This window comes from Zonotrichia leucophrys, chromosome 2 (genome assembly GCF_028769735.1).
Source record: "Zonotrichia leucophrys gambelii isolate GWCS_2022_RI chromosome 2, RI_Zleu_2.0, whole genome shotgun sequence".
Classification (NCBI taxonomy): domain Eukaryota; kingdom Metazoa; phylum Chordata; class Aves; order Passeriformes; family Passerellidae; genus Zonotrichia; species Zonotrichia leucophrys.
Window position 1 is genome coordinate 69,453,110 of NC_088171.1, and position 21,446 is coordinate 69,474,555.

At 36.7% G+C, this 21,446-nt stretch overlaps 1 protein-coding gene across 2 annotated transcripts in view; it reads right to left on the reverse strand.

The window, feature by feature from the left end:
- EXOC2 (exocyst complex component 2) overlaps positions 1–21,446 on the reverse strand; it is a 125,879-nt gene that overhangs the window by 81,273 nt on the left and 23,160 nt on the right. For both annotated transcript variants that reach the window (XM_064705376.1, XM_064705374.1), the window contains exons 5-6: positions 12,668–12,781; positions 8,146–8,270 (exon numbers count right to left, since the gene is read on the reverse strand). In XM_064705376.1, coding sequence (XP_064561446.1) covers positions 8,146–8,270; positions 12,668–12,781 — 239 coding nt within the window. The remainder of the gene's footprint in view (positions 1–8,145; positions 8,271–12,667; positions 12,782–21,446) is intronic.

Consider the following 21,446-nt stretch of genomic DNA (forward strand, 5'->3'; position numbering starts at 1 on the left):
TAAATCCATCTAATAGTGGGAAGATACTGTTTGGGACAACCCTGTTCTCCTGTACCCAAAGTGCTTCCTTTTGCTGGATCTAGCTGTGACACAGCTGCAGGACAGCTGCAGTGAGATAATCTGGTGCAAAACTACTAACTCAGTAAGGAAGAAATGTTGCTTTACTGATCAGTGAGCTTGTCTCAGTGGGAGCACTGCAGTATAAGGAAAGGTGCATATGGCCAAGGGAAGGTGGAAAGACATCCTATTCTTTCCACACTATCAGTACTTAAAATGACCTTCAAATGCAACTTCTTACTCTCAACTCATCACTGGCTGCAATAAGAAGAGTAAGGAGAAAATTTTAGGTCTTTGAAGGCTTGAAGTAAAGGATGGATGGGATTTTTCTTGAAATGTCAGATACCCTGGATTTCCCTGGCACCAGATTTACCAGAAAAGCAGTTGGAAACCTAGGAGCATCTGTTTTTAGGAGCTTTACAGTAAGAAGCATACAATAAATAAAAATGAGGAAAGGCTACATCTGGATGCTTCAACTAAGGCCAGATAACTGTATTTTGTATCATCTTTGCCAGAAAGTGCTCACGTTTCCCTAAGTCAGGATATTTAAAAGCTTGCAAACTTCACAGCTGCAGGCAGATACTGATTAAAAATAGTGAAGAAACTAAGTTCAAAACTCACAACCTCTAACTGCAACTAAACACACCAGAACACATGCAAGGTTTAATCTGGTAAATAAGCCAATATACAGGCTTTGTATTAAAATAAACTGCAATTAATTCATTGCTACTTGTGTTGAAAACAATCTTATTTAATCTAAGAAAGGCTATGGGGATTTTTGTTAGATTTATGGTAACCATGAATCTAGTAAATTAAACCACACTTCCAGGATCACACGGCTTTTCATTTGCAAATGTCATACTTGATTTCCTTATTAGACATTTTTAAAATGTATTTTGAGATAGGCACCAGGCTCGGCATTCTCAAAAGTTCCTCAGCCTCTCAGCTCAAAGAAACACAGATGAACATTTTCTACCATTTTCTGACTAAAGGAAGGCTAGAAATGCATTTGGCATATCTGAAAATCTTACTCATTTTCATAGAATCGCGGTTAAAGAAAAAAGTATTTGAAATAAATCACATCCTTTTAGTCAGATGCAGAAATCAGGAGGGGAAAAATACAAGAAGTGCAAGGCCGACTCAGAAAAGTCTTTAAGAAGATCTGATGTGATAACTAAGAACCTGGCACCAAAGAACAGTAATGGAGGAATGAAGAACACGTCAGAACATAGCCAGGACTTATGCCTAATGCATGAATAAAAATGCCTTTGGTTTCCTTTATGGGAAAATTAACAGTGTTTTGTAATTTTAGCAAAATATAAGAAGGTCATTGATGAGGAGAGCATCCCTATGTAAGGTAAAATCTGTTTGAATGAATTTAACTGGACTGCAGGACTGCATATAAAGAGGAAAGCAATAAAGACAGAATGCCATGAGTGGAGCTCCTAATACATTACTCTATGAAAATCTGAAAAAAAAAAAAGTAGTAGTTTTTTTCCTTCGGCCATTGGTTAATAGTGCTAAGTCTAGTTTGGTTTGGTCATTCCTGCAGTGCCCCTTGAGAATTCTAGGTATTTTTGAATTGGCATAGCAAACTCAGCTTTGTTTTGGTTAACATTATTAATCCTAGCAAAAATGACAAAATATTGAACTAAATGCAGTACTGTCTTAAGTTGCCTTTTTGTGTTTTGTTTCTCTAGCATTTACTTCCTCAAGCTTGTTTACCCAACACAGTGGAAAAAATCGAAGAAAATGGACAGAATTAACATGATATTTTAAGGTAATTGAAGCACAGTGCTAGGAAGGGAGGCTTTATTAATATATAAACACCAAAAACTTTAGTCTAAAAACATGATGAGACCAGAAAACTTGTTCTCAGATGGATTTATATTAAAGCAAGTCTGATTTCTCTGGGTGAATCTTGGAAATAGGCAGGAAAATGTGGCTTATTATTCTGCCTATGGATGCACTAAAAATTCCAGGACTGGATCCAGGCCTTTGCCAGAACACTTCCGAATTGAACATTACAGAAAATGCTATTCTCTCTTTACTGGCACTAACTTTCTGCCTCTGTGAAATGTAAAAGTAGCAAAAAAAAAGAGAAGCTTTTAGATGTTGCATTTAAAAGGTGGTATGGAAATCAAAATGGAATAATGTAGCATGAAATAAGGGGGTTTTATGGCTTGCAGGATAAATCTTGATCAAATTTAATCACAGGTAACTTTTTTGCACACTTGCAATCAATTGCAGAATTAGCTGTTTGAAAATTGCAATTGCAAAATGTATTTCTCTTTCTACATGCTTTACTATTTTTCAAATTCAAACAAAAGAGTTAACCTACCTAAAAAAAAAAAAAAAACAAAACAAGTTCATAAAATATAACAGCCACACACACAGTAACTATAAGCACTCAAAATTACATCCCTTTAGAGAAATTCTGCCAGTAATTAGCTCACATCTCTAAAACAGTAACTGATGAGGAAGATACATGATCAGCCAGCATAAAAGCAGAGCTTGGGCAGAGAATTTTCACTATGACCTGTGACAATTGCTGCTGTTTCCCATATTTTCTAATCAAATTTTCTCTTGCTTGAGACAAAAATATCCCAACTCCCTACACAATACCATGCTAGGATCTGCACCAAAGGAAAGCTGAGTCTTTTATCAATTGTGGTAACTTTTGCTTTTATAAAACTGCATTAAGGTAACAATTGGCGTGCTAAAAAATTGACCCTAAGAGCTGCATGAAGAGGAAGCATTCACCCGAGACTAAACTATCTACCACCACTTACATACTTTATGGCACCCCTTTGTCAGGTCATCTTTCTCTAAGAATACATTTCTCATTTTAATGTTCCTCTTGTTATCTAGCGGTGAAAGATCAGAACACAAGTTTTCAACAAGCAAAATTAAATTAAGTTTAATTTAGCACGGCTATTTTTAGAATGCCTAATTTAGCACATCTATGTTTTTAGTTTGAATACTGAGAAGGTCTATAAATGTAAGGAAAAATATGAAGCAATGACAGTACTTATCCTTCTCATTCAGCTTTTGTCTGTAAGGGTAGCACAAAGATGATTCAAGTATTCAGATAGGAGGACCCACTTGGAAAGACGGACAGTGAGCAGAGACCATATCAGTTATTGCTTCATGATACTACATGGAGGCATGATCATAATTCTTAACTTGAAATAATGTAATTTGCACCTGCTTTGGGGCGCACACATGCAGGGGAACTGCCTCTCTGAAGCGACTGGTATGCTCTCAGATACATGCAGCATCATTTTTTTGCCAGCTTGTTTCCATGGCCCTATTCTTTCTTATGCTCTAAAAATGGTCATCTTTGAAATCACTAGCTGTAACAGCAGAATGTTCTTACCTTGCAAAGACAATATTCTATACTAGAAGTAGGAGGAGGAGGAGGATAACACTAATAGACACACATCACACAGAGAAGTAGAAACACAACTATTCCAGACATTTCAAGTCACCTGTACAACATTTAGGTAGCAATCATATATTTGAATTTCATTTACTCAGATTACGAAAAATCCATACTCTTTGAAAAAATATACATGAGAGTAAAGTAAAGCAAAAGTGTGAATTAGATTTGCTACAAAACAGCAATGTGACAACAGCAAAACCTGGTATATCATCCCAATCCCATGTTACCAAGCAAAACCAGTCATGCACTAGCCTGCATGGCTTTTTTAAATTGGGAAAAAGAAAATAATTTCAAAATTAATCATCAATCTAGTTTGCAAACAGAATCACTAATGAAAAATTGGCTCTATATAATCTCTTTAAATTCAAATATAACAAAATTCCTCAAAAGTTTGAAGTGAAGGGACACATTTAAGACAGACTAGCATCAGTTTTTAGCTTCTCAATTTTCCAGTCTGACTCAGAATTGAATATAGCTCAGGTGATTTTTTTTGTTTTACTTTAGGAGAAAATGAATTTAACAGACATAATAGCAGCAGCACAGCCTGACTCCAACCCTGGATTACTAACATGCTCATACTAGAATAAGCCTTAGGGAATGAACTGTAAAAATAGTCTACAGAAAGAAAAAAAACCAAAACCAAATAAAAGAAGCAGGCATTGGCCAGATTAGGATCATTTCAGCCATACCATCCTAGCTTATGTACTAATAAAGGTAGAAGACAAAGGCCAACTATAGTCCAAGGTCCCTATCATGCTGGTACTCCCACAGGCCATGTATCTGAACAGGAGTAAGAAAGGGACAAAAGGAACAGTGCTCTAACAGTCAGCAGCGCTTCTTTTGTACAGACTTCTTTCTGAAACTCACAAAAAATGTGTTTGTAGTTGTAATTGCAAAAAAACTGTTGCCATGGCAAACTAGAGAGCCAAATCTAAACCTCAAATTTGCTCATGATATCTGTGTTTTAAAGACATTACAGCATCTTCTTTACCTGCCAATAGAGACGTCACACTTACATGTTTTTGTATAAGTGAGTGACTGAAGTAGTCATTTCACTATTTTTTTCCTGTCATTTAAATAAGAAGAAACTGCAGCCTTAGGTTCATTGCAAAGAGCATTTCAGAAAAAAATATACTGAAAGAAAATTAATTTGCTAACTTTCCTAACAACTTCTGTGTGGGACTTGATTTGCTCATGACGGTAAAATACGTCCTAACTAAAAACACATAAACAGGCACCCTTTTAGGAATGCTACTTTCTAGGCTGCAAGTAGAGTTACAGGAAATGAACCAGCTGAACTCCATGACACTGACAAGTAGGTCAAGTTGAGATAAACCCTGCTCTCCTCAGCTCAGTTTACAGCTCCCTTCAGCTGATGAAACAAACTTCCTGTTGAACATCTCCTCTGCAGAGTCACTGTCAAACTGTCAGCCAAGCTAACAGGCAGAGAGACATGGGGATCTGATAAAGTTATTTTATTTTCCCAGAAATTAAACCAAACAAGGATGGGTTCTGGTCAATTTGAGCTCTTATTTTCTTAGCAAACAGCTTCTAAATCACAAAATACAATAAACATCTAAGGACTGTTTTTTGTGCTTTCCATTGCTTATTTATGAAAATATTAATAGTCATTTAAATGTGTAATAGAGTCTGATAGTACACTTAAGATCAGACAGAATTTACTCATCCTAACTAATGAAAAAAGCTGCACAATAATCAGCAATTCTGGGTTTCCTTAATCAAGATAAATATACATTTGCAACAAACACTGTTAAATGTATAAGAGTTTTAAAAAGCATGTATAAAAGGTGTAGAAGAGTATGAAGTAACTGGAGAAGCAAGTGTTATACCTCCTACTGTGATCCTCCTATGAAAAGTTATCCTGTACTAATTTTGGGAGACTTAAGAGAAATAAGTGCTCACAAGTACCTCTGTTCTATAACTACAATGCAACAGACCTGCAGTTTATGAAGCATAACCACTGGGGTTAGAAGATGTGTTCTAAGATATATGAAGGGTAATACTGAGACTCTAAATTTTTGCCCTCAAAAAAACGTATCTTTAGAAAATAAATTAGATTTTAGAAATCTTCCCAAAGCAAGAGAGTTAAAAAATATCTAAATCAAAACAAACTAGCTCAGAAAATTTAAATCATATTGGAAGACAGACAAAATGTATTCCCTTAAGTCACTTTTCATCTGTGACAGTTGTATGCTCAGCATCAAATAACAGAAGTTTGCAGAACAATGGCTATGTCCCTAAGAGTCTGTGCTGAAACAATTGTTCAGCTTTCAAATCTAAACTACTACTCACTTCAGCTTTGTGAAATCCATATAAAATCTAGTTGCACTTTTTAAAGGAGAAAATAAGACAAAAAATTCACCCTTAGGTGTGTAATGGCAAAAAAGTGCCATCACATCATCTTGCACAATCACTGTCTAGCCAGATTATATTTTTAATGTATTGTTCTTTTGTTTAAAAGCTTGAATTTGATAACTGCATAATGAACAATTAATGGGGGGTTTGTTTGCTTGGGGGTTTTTGTTCGGTGGTTTGTTGTTGTTGATTCTTTAAAATCTGCATCTGAGCTGTTTCTCTAGAACAATGCTAATAATGCTTACTCTTAATTCTCAGCATCTTTCATTTGAGAAAACTACAGTGATCAAATGTTCTGGAGAAAGCTTTGACATTGGGCACTAGGGCTGGATGATGACACCAAAGAAGTCCTTTTTTTCTTCTTGCTACTGGAAGCAACATCCAGCTGAACAGTTGATTGTACCTATCACAAGCTCAAGTCTTAATAAAGTTATGCAATTTTTCCAGCTACACTCTTCCAAAAATATCCTGCATCAGGAAGAACAGGCAAATACGTAGTTCTGCATTAAAAACTGAAATTCATATGCAATAAGAGTGGGTTTATTGACTGAAAAGAAGCAAAAACCCTTCTGCATGTGTACTTAGGATGACATTTCAACAGAAAAATGTGTATTAAAATGCTAGAGAAGGCAGCTGTGATCCATACTGCATCCTCATTAAGTGTTCATCAACAGCATTGAGGCCATTCTTCCATGTTACCACTTTAATCCACTGTATAAGACGAAAGTCTGCTTCCTTTTGAGCACTTAGGGGAGATTACTGAGGGCAAGACAAAGCCAAGCCATATTGGTATGGTCATAAGTTATTCATAAATTATGAACTTAAACCATGGTCATGGTTTAAGTTCATAATTTAGCTAAAGGATTGCACTGATAAACCCTGATTTTAGGTAAAAATAACACTGATAAAGGTAAAACACACAAAACAATATTACATCTTATAATTTTTTTTAAATTAAGACTATAGTAGCTAATGAAATAAATGACATTGCTTTCCCTACCATTATTTTATTAATATTTCCCACATTACTACTTGCTTGTTGACCTCCTAATATATCAAAAAATCAGTCTCCAAAGGCAAAATGCTACTAAGAGGTGGAAAAAAAGAAAATTACTCAGTTGTGCTCAGCTTTTCTAAAACCTCACAACATTTACCATTTGCCTTATCTTTCTTCATATCCTACTAGTATTTGCTCACCCAAAAAATAATCTTATAAGGTAATACTGTTACCACTATTTTTTCTCCATAGTAGCAACTTCTTGAAAACAGAACTCTCAGTCTTTCAGCATATGTGATATTCCATATGCAAAGCAGATTTGGTTGTGAAAAACAAGCCACATTTCAATATTTATTTGGGATTATGTTGAGACAATTTAAGAAAAAAACCAGAATTTCAGTATTTTCAAGATGTGTAAGAATTACAAGGAAAGTCTATTATTTTTTCACAGCATTTAATGAAAGCTCAGCTTAAAAAGGTGAAACAATGCCAAGTAATGCTTCTTCTTAGAGTCTTTTCCTATGAGTACCACCACATTCTTCAGATTTCCTGCTAAATTCTTCAATACTTTTGTTATTGAACCTTGTTAAGATTTTGGCAGAAGGGGTCAATGACCAGGATGGATAATCAGCACGGTGGTAAATGACAAACCTATCGGGGATGGTTTCCTGGGCACTGTTGCTCTCTCATCCAGACCAGAGCCTCACTAGGCAGGACTACAGTGGCCCACAATGAGGTTTGACCTGCGAGACATTTGATGCTTTAAGTGTGTCAATGTGTGTCTCTGTACAGTTAAACATATGTACATATAAATGGCAACTGTGATAATCTCACTAGTGTGCTGCATTCTGCCAATGGCAAGCAGAACAGAAAGGCTCTGATTTCCCAAAGTAATAAGTGTCAGGATATTCATATAAATATTAGCATCTCATTGTTGAAAAAGGCATCATAAAATCAAATCTGTTCTGTTGCTACAGTTTGCAAGTCATCTTAATATTAACTACAGTTTAACACTTCTCTTTCTTGCACTTGTGTGCTAAGCAATTTGACCAAACACCTTCAATGTAAGATGTTGGTGACATCTTTTGCAAATAAACCACATCAATCAGCTAGCCAGTTCTAGCTTGTGACCAACACAGCACAGATTTGGGGCTCATTATACAGTTTTAGTACAGACTGTGAAGAGAAACAGTGTTTTCAGTATTAAATTCAAACATATATGCACGTATTTTCCTTTATACTCTACTTAGTAAGTGCAAAGCATCTTTACCTGACAGAGCATCTTGTGCTTCAAAAAATGTGCTGAGACCTCCTTTGACATAAGCTAGACTCCCTTCATTTTTCTTATTGGCTTGTTTCTTCAAATTCACAACAGCTGTTTTGAGCTGATCAAAACTGAAAACAAACAAGAAAACCTCAGAGACATTTAAACAATAAGGTCAGCTAATAAATAAACAGAACAAACTACTCAGAAAATAAAGCCACCTACTTTCAGAACAACTAGTAGGGGCAAAGTAATTGCCAATGAGTGTGCATTTCAATAATGAGAGTTGATTCTTAGTCTAAAGATCTCAGTATTTTAGTTTCAATCCCAAACAGGAGGGCCCCTATCACTTGTGATGGAAGAGATTTCTTCATAATAACAACTTGGTCAAGATGTTTCTTCTAAACATGCAACAATGCTTTTACTTAACAGTACTATATTAAATAGGTGACAGTAGAATTCACTACACACATTACACAGTAGATTAACAACAGATGTTACAAGTCTCTTTAATAATGACATTTGTTTAATTCTGCAGCTTTACTCACAATCCTTTCTCACTTTTGTTTCTGAATTCATTCAATATTTTTGGTTTAGACATACAATTCAGAACTGAATACAATATTAGTTCAAAAAAAGAAAAGCTAAACAGATTCATGCTTTATGAAGGTATGGTTTTTATATGCAATCTGCTGAAATATTTTTGAAAGACACTTCATAGGGCAGTATTAATTGCCAACTCATCATTGTTGTTGTGTGGTAGCTTTCTTTTTTATCTGATTTTCCTAATATTTCTTCATTTTTGCCAGTTTACATTTGATTTCACATCTTTATTTTTTGCAAGCACCTGCAATTAATTGAGAAGTCATGTTGTGAATAAATCTTCATTAATTGCATATAATTTTTTTTGGTTCATAATGATTAATATGACCTCATAGTTATATTACTTGATTAGCTGTAAAAACACCACCATGAACAAGCTCAGAAATTCAAATATAGCACATGATTTTCATACTTAAAGTCTTTCTTTCTAGCCGCCAGCTAAAGCTATCTCACTAATACAAAAAAAAAGGAAACAAAAAACTGCACTATACCTCTGTGAGGAGAGGGATCAAGGAAGTAGGAAACTAAGACATAAGACAATTCCATCAATGTTCTGCCCATTTAAAAAAGAGCTGGTATACAAGAATGCACATTAAGAGAACAAACCAAATTTTAGCCCAGGCAATGAAAAGGCTATCACCACCTGCTGGGAGACAAAGCACACTGGTGCATTTAAAAGTGCTTTTCTTTTTATACTCATGATGTCACAAAATTTTGCCTAATTTTCTGTTTCCATCTGCTGGACAGAAATAACATTACTCATTACCTGGATTGGTCCACTTGGGCATATGTGAAGAACTTACCAGAAGCATTTTCAAAATAATGAAAATCTGTAGAGCTCTCCTTTTAAGCACTGTTTCATGTTACCTGATGATCTCACAGCATGTCAAAATAGTTTATTTTTATTTAACAGGATATTGCCAGGATTAAAAGAATTAGTAAAAAAGGATTTATATTGATTTCTTAAAAAGAATATCCTTCAAGGAAAAAACGGATGTAAGCTAACCAAAATGTCAGTGCACCACACATTTACCATTTCCAATAGCTAAGGTTATGTAAAGGACAAGAACTAAACCACTGCTGTGTTTCCAGAAAAACAGCACAAATTATATGGGATGATATTTATACAATTCCAGAAAATTTTTAAGACTACACATGTTGAATTAGGAAAAAAAGAAAAGTAACCAAAACAGTTTTGCTGCTTCTTTATTTAAAGAGATACTTATAGTTAGATTCAAAACATAACTGGATTCACCCTACCCTTTGAGCCTGTTGATCGCTGTTGAGTTTCGCACTGCTCTTGGACCTTCAACACTAAGATCTGGATTTTATAAACCAATATAAATGGAGTTAATATGCAAAAAACTCCAGCTTTCATTTAAAAGTACAAATTAACACTTTTTATGCCATTGGATGGAGGAGATCATTACTTGAAACTGTTGACATGCAAATACACAAATTGATGGAATTTTTTCAGCAGAAGAATGAAATACTTAAGCTCATACTAGACAAAGTGTTAAAAATGCTTTTTCTTTTCTAAAAGCACCTAACTCATTCAAGCTGTATAGCCACCAATATTTATCCTCTTCTTAGCTTGTGGCTCAGCTCTCACATCTTTCTTACAGCAGTGGTTATAGGTGGGCAGAGCACTTCACTGCAGCTTCAACAATGCCAAGCAGAATAATCTCATATCTTACCTAACACATTGCTGGTGATACACCCCAGAAGGTGATTTGCACTAGACAGTCAACTTTTACAAACACTAGTCTTCTGTAGGACTGCTTTCCAATCCCAGGTGTGTGCTCTCCTATCTGCCTTCCCCACACCCCTTTGAGTCCTGAATTCAACTATTTCACAATTGCTACAGCCACGGCTGCCACTGGTTATCACATCCCCTGCCTCGCCTGCAAGAATCCTACTCAGAAGAGCAGCGCCCCTGAGGGCCCACACTGCAGCTATGTTAGAAATCATTCCCAGAGCTGCTCACAAGCCTCCTGGGATTTCTGCCCCTCCTGTAAATATAAAGGATATTAAAATCTTGTACAAAAATCAGGGTCTGCTCTCTGGAAACTTCCCCAAGTTGCTTAAGGAAGATTTTGTTCACTTCCTCACGCCACTGCAATGTCACCCATTCCAGACTCCTGAAGAAGATCTCAACCATCCTGCTCCATAACAGGGCCCATATATTTATTCCAGCTGTTCTTCACATGAAGGTCAAATCCCTCTCTTTTTTCCTGGGTATCTTCTTTAGGTATCCTCTTGCTATCCATCCCAAAATACTAGGAACATGAGCTATCCCACTTTATTCCAGTAGTATGTTTGTCTAATTCCACATGTCTCTTACTTGCTTCTCAGAGAGCACATGAGTGTGTAAAGGCACTTAAGGTTAGACACTTCCAGCTATTTTTGTAATTACCTACACCATTCTTAATGCCATCACTGAACCCACAGGTAGCATTCTGTTCCCTTCATTAAACTGCAGGCTGTTATCACTATCTCCTGATATCCTGAATTTGAAGTTTTTGACACCAAAGCGCAAACCTGCTGGCAAAGATGCTCCCATTCTCCCATCCTACTTTTTCAAATTAATTCAATTTCTCACTAGCAGTCTTTTTTCTTTAGTCATGGACCCAGCTACAGAAGAAAAAAGTGCTGCTTTTGAAACCAGGGTTACAGCCATCTCTGAATCTACAGGATGCATCCCTATTACCCAAAGCTTTCCCCTTCACATATAAATTAAAGGGAATACCTAGGCTCCCACATTCTTCATTGTTGTCCCCAGTCTGCCATCACTTGTGATCTGTTCTGCATTCCCTCTGGGCAGTGTCACTGGTGCCCACATGGATGAGCAACAAAGTGGAAACAGTCCAAGGGCCAAACATAGGGAAAATTTTTTACAAAGATCTACATCAAAAGCTGTTTACTCTTTATCACTTTATTATCTACTATATTTTTTAAAAATCTTGATCCCCAAAGTTATCAGATCCCCAAAGTTACCAGATTCTGACAGATAGAATTAATTTGGAATAACTCCTCTTAGTTACTTGATTTCAAAAGATGCTGTCATTATACATATATTAGGTAATCACGTTCTGTTGCTGTTCTGGCCCTTTAAAGTAACACCATTTTGAGAGGAAATTTAAGTATTTCCCAAGCAGAGTAATGGCTGTTTCTGGAGCTTTAAAAACCAATTCTCCCACCCCCAAAACCAAGAAGCAACACATACCTTTTTCTACTAGTAGGAAACAAAACTAAAACGATTTGTAAAGTCATATTTCCCTTTAAAATACCAATCAGAGTATCTAGCTGAAAACAAGAAAAAAAGCTCATCTTCTCTATTAAAAATGGCTTCCAGTATTATGTGAACACAAAGCAGATAAAAGTTTTGGAATTCAGTTATACATGCAAAAATACATTTATATAATACATTCATGTAAATATATACTATGAACTGTATTTCTAAATTCAGATCTTAATTGTCAAGATTTTAAGGGATTTAACTCAAAGATCCTACTTTAGGGTTTTCCAAAAATGTTAACTACAACCTAATTGATACAAACAATTTTAGTAATCTGTTCAGTGTCCATAACTTGTCTCTCTGTTCATGACTTAACACTTGGAGTTTCCACTCAAGACCATGCTAACTTCTTGATTCCTAAAGTTTGAAGAAAGACAGCTTCCATCTGATATTGGGGGTTGGGGATAAAAAAAAAAAAAAACCATCATAAATTAGGTCTGGTTAAAAACAAGGTCTTAGAAGCAGATTAAACAAATTGGTTGATTCAAGTTTCAGGCCAAGCGGACACACCAGAAACAACTGTGACCATTTGATGTAAATGCAAACCACCATTGACACATCTACTGCGTAATGAAATACCATCAGGGACTTGCACTTAAAACAAGTACTTATATGACAGCAACAAACCTTGTTGTTGAATGATTCTCAATCAGGTACCAGGCAGCAGAAAAGTTTTCACTTGTGAAATCAGCGCTCATCCCAGGAAACAGTGACTCTAAATCTTTTTGAGGAAATCTGCCCCTGAAAAATGAATATTAATTTCTTCAGTGGAACATAGCCTTGTAAACAGTTTACAATTAAAATGTTCACAAAAAACCCCAAACTAACAACAAACACCAAATAATTTGCCTGTAAGATGGGAATATTAACTTGTAACTCATCGTGAAATTAAGTCTGCTATCACAGACACATGTAACATGACTGGGAGAGACTGAAATCTATTCTAATTAAAACTAATTTCACAACTGTGATTTCACTATTACACATAAGACAGAAATTTTGTCTGTACAAAATGCTTGTATTTAACTTTAAAATGGAAGGACATGAGAAGCTTGGCAGCTTGTAAATTATCTCACACAATTATTGTCTATTGATTCCTGAGCAGCAGAAATCAGAGAAGCATGAAAGAGAGATACACAGAATATACTTCCATTATATACAAACACTGAAAAAAGTATAATACTGAGTTAAAATAAATCTCTTGCAAAACAGAACACACTGTTCACCATACACAAAACAAAGGAAAAGCAGACTTATCTCAAGAGACAGCCAGCAGGTTCTGTATGTTTTTATTCAGTCTTACAAATGCATGAAGAAACCATGCGAGCTAATTTTTTGAGAAAACAGATTCTCTACAACAGCATTTTTAAAACTTTAAGTAGTTTCTAAGATATTGACCCAGAAAATTTATTCCATTTACTTTAAGTCTGTATAATAAAAATATTTAAAGCACTTTTTGATGAAAACACAACAAACTTCATCCCTCAGTCTGGACACACACTCAACACTTGGCCATATTCATTCCACCATGCACTCAATACATCACCAGGTGCACTCCCTCCTCTCATCTTCACCACCAGCTGCATCCCATCCCAAGAGACTAATTGTGGCAAACAAATTCACTTGTGGTCAGCCCTAAATGGGTCAGTCAGTTGGACTATGTGGACTTATGTCCCTTTCAAGTGAAATATGAAATATTCTCATCTATTCCAAAAATTTACAGCTTTTTCACTAAATTTTTCATTTTTGGATCACAACATCCAACTCAAAAGACAATGAAGTCCCTCTCTGATGCTCACAAGTTAGGTGAGCTTTGCTGTACAAAGTAAACTGTAAGCAAATGAAGTTCTGCCATTCTTTGCATTTGAGAGCAAACTTGGGTGGGAGTAGCAATCCAGAGTCAGTTATAAAAATTACATTTAACACACAGGGAAATCCATTTAAATGGACACAAAAGCAGTGATGTCTTAGTTTTAGGGTTTTTTTTCTGTAATCTAAACATGTTTCAAGATAGCTAAAGCTGTTTTTATTACAAAAAGCAAACAGCAGATTAAGTGAAACAAATCTAAACGCAGGCACATTAAAAAGTACAATTATATAGAGAGGAGTTGTTTCCTGGAGGTTTCTTTTCATATCCAAATGGCCATTAGCACAAACAGGTACAAAGGACCTACGTACATAATGACATGGCACAGAAGTCTTTCATCAGTAGCACCTGATTACAGCAGGGGTATGAAACAATACTTTTTAAAAACCAGAAAAAAATGAAATGAGATTCAAGGAAAAGTGATGACAGATATGAAAAGTAGAGATACAGGGAAAATAGTGTGAGAAACAACTGCAGCAAGAAAAAATGAGAGTCCCAACATTTGCCTGTGTTCATTGAAAAAGTGATGATGTTAAAATCAAACTTTAAGACATAAGTAGTGAGATTCAAGATTTTCAGTAACCTTAAATTTAATGAATGATAGTAAACAGAAAATGCTGATGGATGTAAGAAGAAAGTTTCAATTTATTCTTCATTTAAAGACAATTTAAGATACTTTATTTTACCCTCCAATTAGTCAAAAATGCCCAGTTAGGAACATGAACTTGAAGGATAGTACTTCACATGCAATATATAGTACAACTGTAGAAAAAAAGACTTATATTCAATCCACACATGGTGACATCTTTGTAGACAGCTGCATTTTTAAGGCAAAAAAACAAAACCAAGAAAACAAATTTGAGTTTTCGGGAGAGACCTGGACATTCTGTGCAAGCACTATTTAAGTGAATGCAATTGATACAGAAGTGGAATTTCGCTCATATTTTCAGAATTTCCATGTATGTTCTTCAAACCCAAAAGAGAGCTATAACACAAAAAGCACACACACTAAAATATACCAATACCAAATGCTACTCATAACTGCAGGTTTGTAAGGGATATGTATGACAATTTAAGCTTATGCATGAGCTATACAATTCCTAGGGGGAAAAATGAAACTATTTTTTAATATATGTATAGAGAGAGAGACCAAGATAGACTTGTAATGAATTACTGCAAATGAATCTTGTCTACAGACAGAGGGACACAAATGAAGGAATTTTCTTTTTTTCAATTTGATGTTTGGCTGCCTTGAAAAGTTATTAGGAGGGTTTTTTTCCCAGCAGATATACTTGTGTAAAACCATAAATTAACAATGCTTTTATCTGTGCAGACATATTTTAGACATAGTCACAACAGACTAGAAACATAATCGTGAGTGTGTGAGGTATGTTAGCAATATGTTATACTGTATGGTTTAGTACCCTTATTTTTATCATACATTTTACCAGTAGCTTCTCCACTAACAGATATGCTACAGCTTGCTACATACAGACTTGCTACAGCTGTCTTCAAAATGAAGTGCACACTAAAATGCTCAAACTGAAAACAACTGTATTTCTAGAATGTCTGGCCAGATGCATCTAAAACCAGACTGACTCCACATACACACAAGTTTGTTTCACTAACTTCCATTAGTAAATTAAATAAGTCAGGTTTTGGAAGTTTTTCTCATGAAAACTTGCTTACCGTTTACTTATAAACAAGCCATTTGTGACTTGAGAAAGTATTTCTGGTTTATTCTTTTCAACATTACAGGGTGAAGATGAACCAGTAGAAAAAGCTTAGATCATGGCATGCAATTGAACTGTAAATAATTTCTCTGCTGATTTGCTCATTATACAAGAATCACTTAATGAAAAAGTAATCATTGTAAAAGATACTGGGAACCACAAACTGAATCCAGAAAACTTCAGAAGAGTGAAGCTGACCACCCATGACAACCCTAAGTATTACACTACCTTTACAATTTCAGCAAAGGTAGACATACTGGATTTGTATACTAGTATTTTCTGCTTGGCACACTATTTTACCTAGAATAGAACTAGATCTGATACTAGACCTATAGTTAACATTTTAGAATAGTCTTAATGCTTCAGCAACAATTTTAAATACAAAAGAATTTGAGATTTCACATAGTGGTTATATTAATGAGAAATGTAATAAAAATACATTTGGTTACAAGCCACGATACAAGCCACTTTCACTTCCCTCAAACACATGTTGAGTATAGTTAACAGAGTCATACAACGTTAGATGTAGTGGTCCTTGCTTCCATGTAAAGGTCATGCACATTTACTTTGGATTTAAAACAGGTGTTCAATTCACTTGTGCCACAAGTGCCCATAAAGAGAAGGCCCTCCTTGCACTACTCCAAACTTCAGGTTCTGTATAGACTAATAGCAATAAACATAATTTCACAGTACAGGATACATGGGCTCTTACAAATCTACAGAACTTGTGTCCATATACAGCATTTATATTCTCCCGAGATTAGCTGGAAATCTCCATGGGTAATCACTGCCTCGAAGCAGTCACAATCAAATATGAGCAACAGGATGCAACAGATACTAATTAACAAAGTCTGACAATTAATGCAGTTTAGTAAGTAGCAATTTTTCTGTAAAATTTGTTTTGCTCCCAGAACTTCAGAATCTTATAGTCATAATTTCAGCATTTTTGACCATATTTGCAGATTAAAGGTGCATCCCAAAGCAAGATATAGACACCAAAAGCTAACTTGAGGCTCAGTTCCACAGGAGTTTCTAAAAGGTCAAAAGGAGCAACTTTAAATAAACACAGATTCTGAATAGCAACCAGCATAAACAAGCTCCAGCTAGAGCTGCTGTACACTCCCCCCACTGTCTGGTACCAGTCAGACTCCTTGAAGCTGGCTTTGTACCAGCTGCACTGTGTTAATAATGCATGCAAAAAGATCAGCATAAGGGACACTGGTGTAGACTAAACACGACAAATCAGAAGGTGTTAACAAAGGTCTCTCCAATAGCAACAAGCCAAGGGTGCACTCTGGCAATCCCTTCCTAGTAGCATTGAGTTCATTAGAAATATGAAAACAAAGTAGCAACTGTATTTCAGAACTGGCAGAATGTGGTATGAGAAATCTACAAAGAGATTATAGGCTGCGTGCTGCAGCTGATGCATCAGCCTAACAAGCAGTAAGTGCTACTTTATTTTTTTAATATCATAAAGCTAGGACTATACTGCAACTCTCTTTCGCAGCTTTCAGAATTTTTTTGCATGCATCTCTGTAATCAAGTTTCCACACGCCCATCACATTCAATGATGAAATTTACTGCATTTCCATACAAGCCATTTAAAAATAAACATCTCAGCCTCCAGAAAGTATTTTCCTATCTCGCGGTAGCAAGCTGACGTTTACCATTAGGTGGCAGCGTAAGATCATCTGTTTCCTTCTCCCAAATGAACTGTTTTGGAAGCTGGCGTGGGAAGAGGGAAGCATCTGTATTGAGTGGGTGGATACAGAAGTATGTGGAATGTACTTAGCATGTCAGCCTTTGCTTTCATGTACGAGATGGATCCACCAGAGTGACCTCTGCTACATGCAAAACAACAAACAATATTAAAAAATTTTCTAACCACCACTAGGTCTGACTGATGTTACTGTTTTGCAGAGAATTAATTTCCTTAGTCTGACAGAGTAGTAAGAGGAGTCAGGGAACCCTTGGTTACACAAGGACTTGTCGTGCAGGAGGAGGAAGTATGTGGTACATCAGAACAAGCAATTCATTCACAAATATCACGTAGATCTAAATTTTCCATCAACATATTTAACCGGTGTCTAAGAGACATAGTCTCTCCCAGAACCACACAAAATCCTGAATGATCTTGTGTTACCAACCTGCTTTTTTAACAGCTCTAAATTGTTAAAACCAATCAAAGTACTGCCACATTGCTGCTAAGGTCAGAATTTTCACACCAAGTTCCATATTTCTCATACTGAGACAGCTACTCTGCACACTTGTTTTTCTTTCTGCAACCTGTTTAAGACTTCTCCTGGAGAAGCTGGCAACCCAATGGTTGGACAGGTGTACTCTTTGCTGGATTAAAAACTGGATGGCCATGCCTAGAGAGTGGTGGTGAATCCAGCTGTTGGATGGCCACTACTGGGATTCCCCAAGGGTTAGTACTGGGGCCAGTCCGGTTCAGTATCTTTATAAATTATCGGGACAATGGGATCGAGTGTACTCTAAATAAAGTTTGCACATGACAAGAAGCTGGGTCGGAGTATTGATCTGCTGGAGGGTAGGGAGACTCTGCAGAGGGATCTGGACAGGCTGGATTGATAGGCTGAAGCCAGCGGTATGAGGTTCAACTCGGCTGAATCTTGCATCACAACAACCCCAGGCAGCTACAGGCTGGGGGCAGAGTGGCTGTAAAGCAGCCTGGCAGAAAAGAACCTGCTATCAGAGTGGCTGACAGCAGCTGAACATGAGCCAGTGTGTGCCCATATGGGCAAGAAGGCCAAGGGCATCCTGGCCTGTGTCAGCACTTGTGTGGCCAGCAGGAGCAGGGCAGTGACTGTCCCCCTGTACTCGTGTGGTGGTTTGACAGGAAATGGGATTTCTGGGATGCAGTGAGAGCGCTGAATCCTAACCACTAGACCACCAGGGAGAGAGTATTTTCATGGGGGCACTGGCATTGTGCCAGTGTCAAACCATGACAACTCGGCACTGGTGAGGCCACACCTTGAGTGCTGGGTCCAGTTCTGGGCTCCTCGACTCAAGAAGATGGAGATGGTGGAGCACATACAAAGAAGGGCAACGGAGCTGGTGAAGGGTCTAGAGAGTAACTTGTGTGAGACACAGCTGAGGGAGCTGGGGGTGTTTAGTCTGGAGAAAAGGAGGCTCAGGGGTGACCTTATGACTCTACACCTGTCTGGAAGGAGGGTGTGTAGCCAGGTGGGAGATGGCCTTTTTACCCAAGCAACCAGCGACAGGACAAAAGGACACAGCCTCAGGCTGTGCCAGATGAGGTTCAGGTTGAACATCAGGAAGATTTTCTTCCTGAAAGGATCATCAGGCATTGGGATGGGCTGCCCAGGGGAGGTGATAGAGTCACTGCCCCTGGAGGCGTTCAAGAAATGGCTGCACATGGCATTTGGGGATATAGCTCAGTTGACAAGATGGGGACTGGTCAAAAGTTAGACTCAATGACTTTGAGAATTTTCTTCAACTGTAACAATTCTGTGATTCTATTTTATGATTCAATGTTTCTGTAAGGATTCCTGGCTATATCTGCATAACACCACAGCCAGGAATACTCCCTGGGGAGGAAGGTGGCACAGACCTGCTCTGAACCGAAAGTGTGCGCAAAGGTAGTGATAGGACACTAAACACCCTACTAAATATTAAAAAGCAGAATTCAAAGATTAAATATTTTAAATACCTATTTTCTGGTGGGAATTGACTATCACACAGCATACACACAACAGACACTAAGTTACATCAATGCCAAAAACCCCTTATCTGACTGGATCAGCTCTGTGTTTTAGAAGATGAATGAACAACTTTTAGGAAGGGAGGAGAACAAAAGTGTGCAAACACTCTTCTGAAAATACATTTGTGACTTCAAGGGTCACCAAAACACGTGGACCAGCAAGTTCAAGTTTCAGTACAATATACATGATTTTATTTATTAGCAAGTGAGATTCTTAGGTACATGACACAGGAACTGCAATTAATACTTGGAAAATGTGAAGAACTTATCAGACAGCAATTACGTATATTTACTACTTCCTAAACCTGCAGGCTGAAAGATGATGGTCTGAACATTATGTATACACGTGGAGTTAAAATATCTTGACTGCATATATAACATTTAAAATACCTTGATTATGTAAAAGAACAGCCAGGAGGACGACTATATATGCATTGCTGTCTTTTTTGCATCATTGCAACATTTGAATTTGAATATGAAAGGACAATTCCAGTGCATATTCTGAGTGTATATATATATGTTACTCCTACAATACACCTATAGGCAGTATTCTAATTATTAATAGAAAGACCCACTATTACCTATTTCCCTTAATTCATAGTTCAAACCTTTTGTTCACCTAAATCTCCGTCACTCCCAATTAAACTCCAATATTCTATCTGCTGAGTCTGAACAATTTTTTTGTCCCTGTCCATGCCTAATAATTTAGCAAACTGCTGTACTGAAGCTCTTCTTTTCATTATGTACAAGGTCTTTTTTCTCTTATTTCAAGGTCTCCTTTGCAGCACCTTGAAAGCATCCACCTGAATGGTTCAAAAATGGTTCAAAATGGTTAACCAAAATGGTAAAAACTTTTGAATTTTAAAACAGATTTTAATTGGACAAAGTGCTATAAAAAAGTACAGATTTTAATTGGACAAAGTACTATAAAAATGTTTTAAAAAGCCACAAAAGGAACTTTTAAAGCCAAGCATAACCCATATAAAAAAAACAAAACAAAACAACAAAATCACTCCAAAAAAACCCTAAATTATATCCATGCTGCAGCTTGTCTTTTCTGTATCATTTGCTAATGCCTGATAATCACTTTCTACAGGGAGGGCCTTTTTCTCTTGCAGTTTGTAGTCTAATCACCTTCCTCTGCCTTCTCTTTAGTGTACTCCTATATACTTCATTCCTATTCCATTTTATCACATCTGTTTTTCACTGCTTTTCTCCCTGAGCTTCTCAATTGATGTTTCTTTTGTTTACCACTATTTGCATAATCAACACAAGGCACTCCTTTCCGTTCCTTCTCAGCCATCAGGCTGCAAGGCTTGTAAATCCCAACAAGTCAGACCACTGTCAAATGCTTCAGCTACAAAATTAAAATATGTATCAATTTGCACATGTTTGAAGAAAACATTTAAAGAAACCAAAGGTATGAATAAAAGACAGATCCATAATGTTGCAGAGCCCTTCTGCATACACAACAGTATTATTAGGATCATATCAGGACGTCTTTTATTTTAAAGCATCCTAATAGCTTTTATCACTTGTAGTGACAAATATTCCTGTATCCAGTAATGGCTATTGCTAATTTTTTGCTTATTCATTCTCTTTCTTAGTTTTCAATTGTCTTTTTTCACTACCTTGTACAACTTCTCAATACTTATTTATTCCATTTGCAAATGTGAGTTCAGCTAAACTACATGGTATTAAAGCTTATTTTATAGAAATAAACCTCACATTGCTCAAATTTATCAAGAAAATTATGGAAGATTTTCCATTGAGAAGGCATTCTTTAATTAAACCCAGAATGTTCATCTATAGTCAGAACTCTGCTGTCAACCATAGCACGAGGGCAGACCAGGCTTTTCCTCTCTTTCCCCTCTGCACAATGTAACCCCTCAATTCCTCCACACAACTACTTGCTTTACTGCTCAGTGATAGGTCTCTCAAAATCTTCCTGCTTCTCCTGCAATGAGCCTGGGAGATCAAGAACAATGAACTAGGCTTCATATGCTTGCCCAAAGACTTCCTAATTCCCTCCCTCTATGAAAGATGATTTCCTAGCTGTAT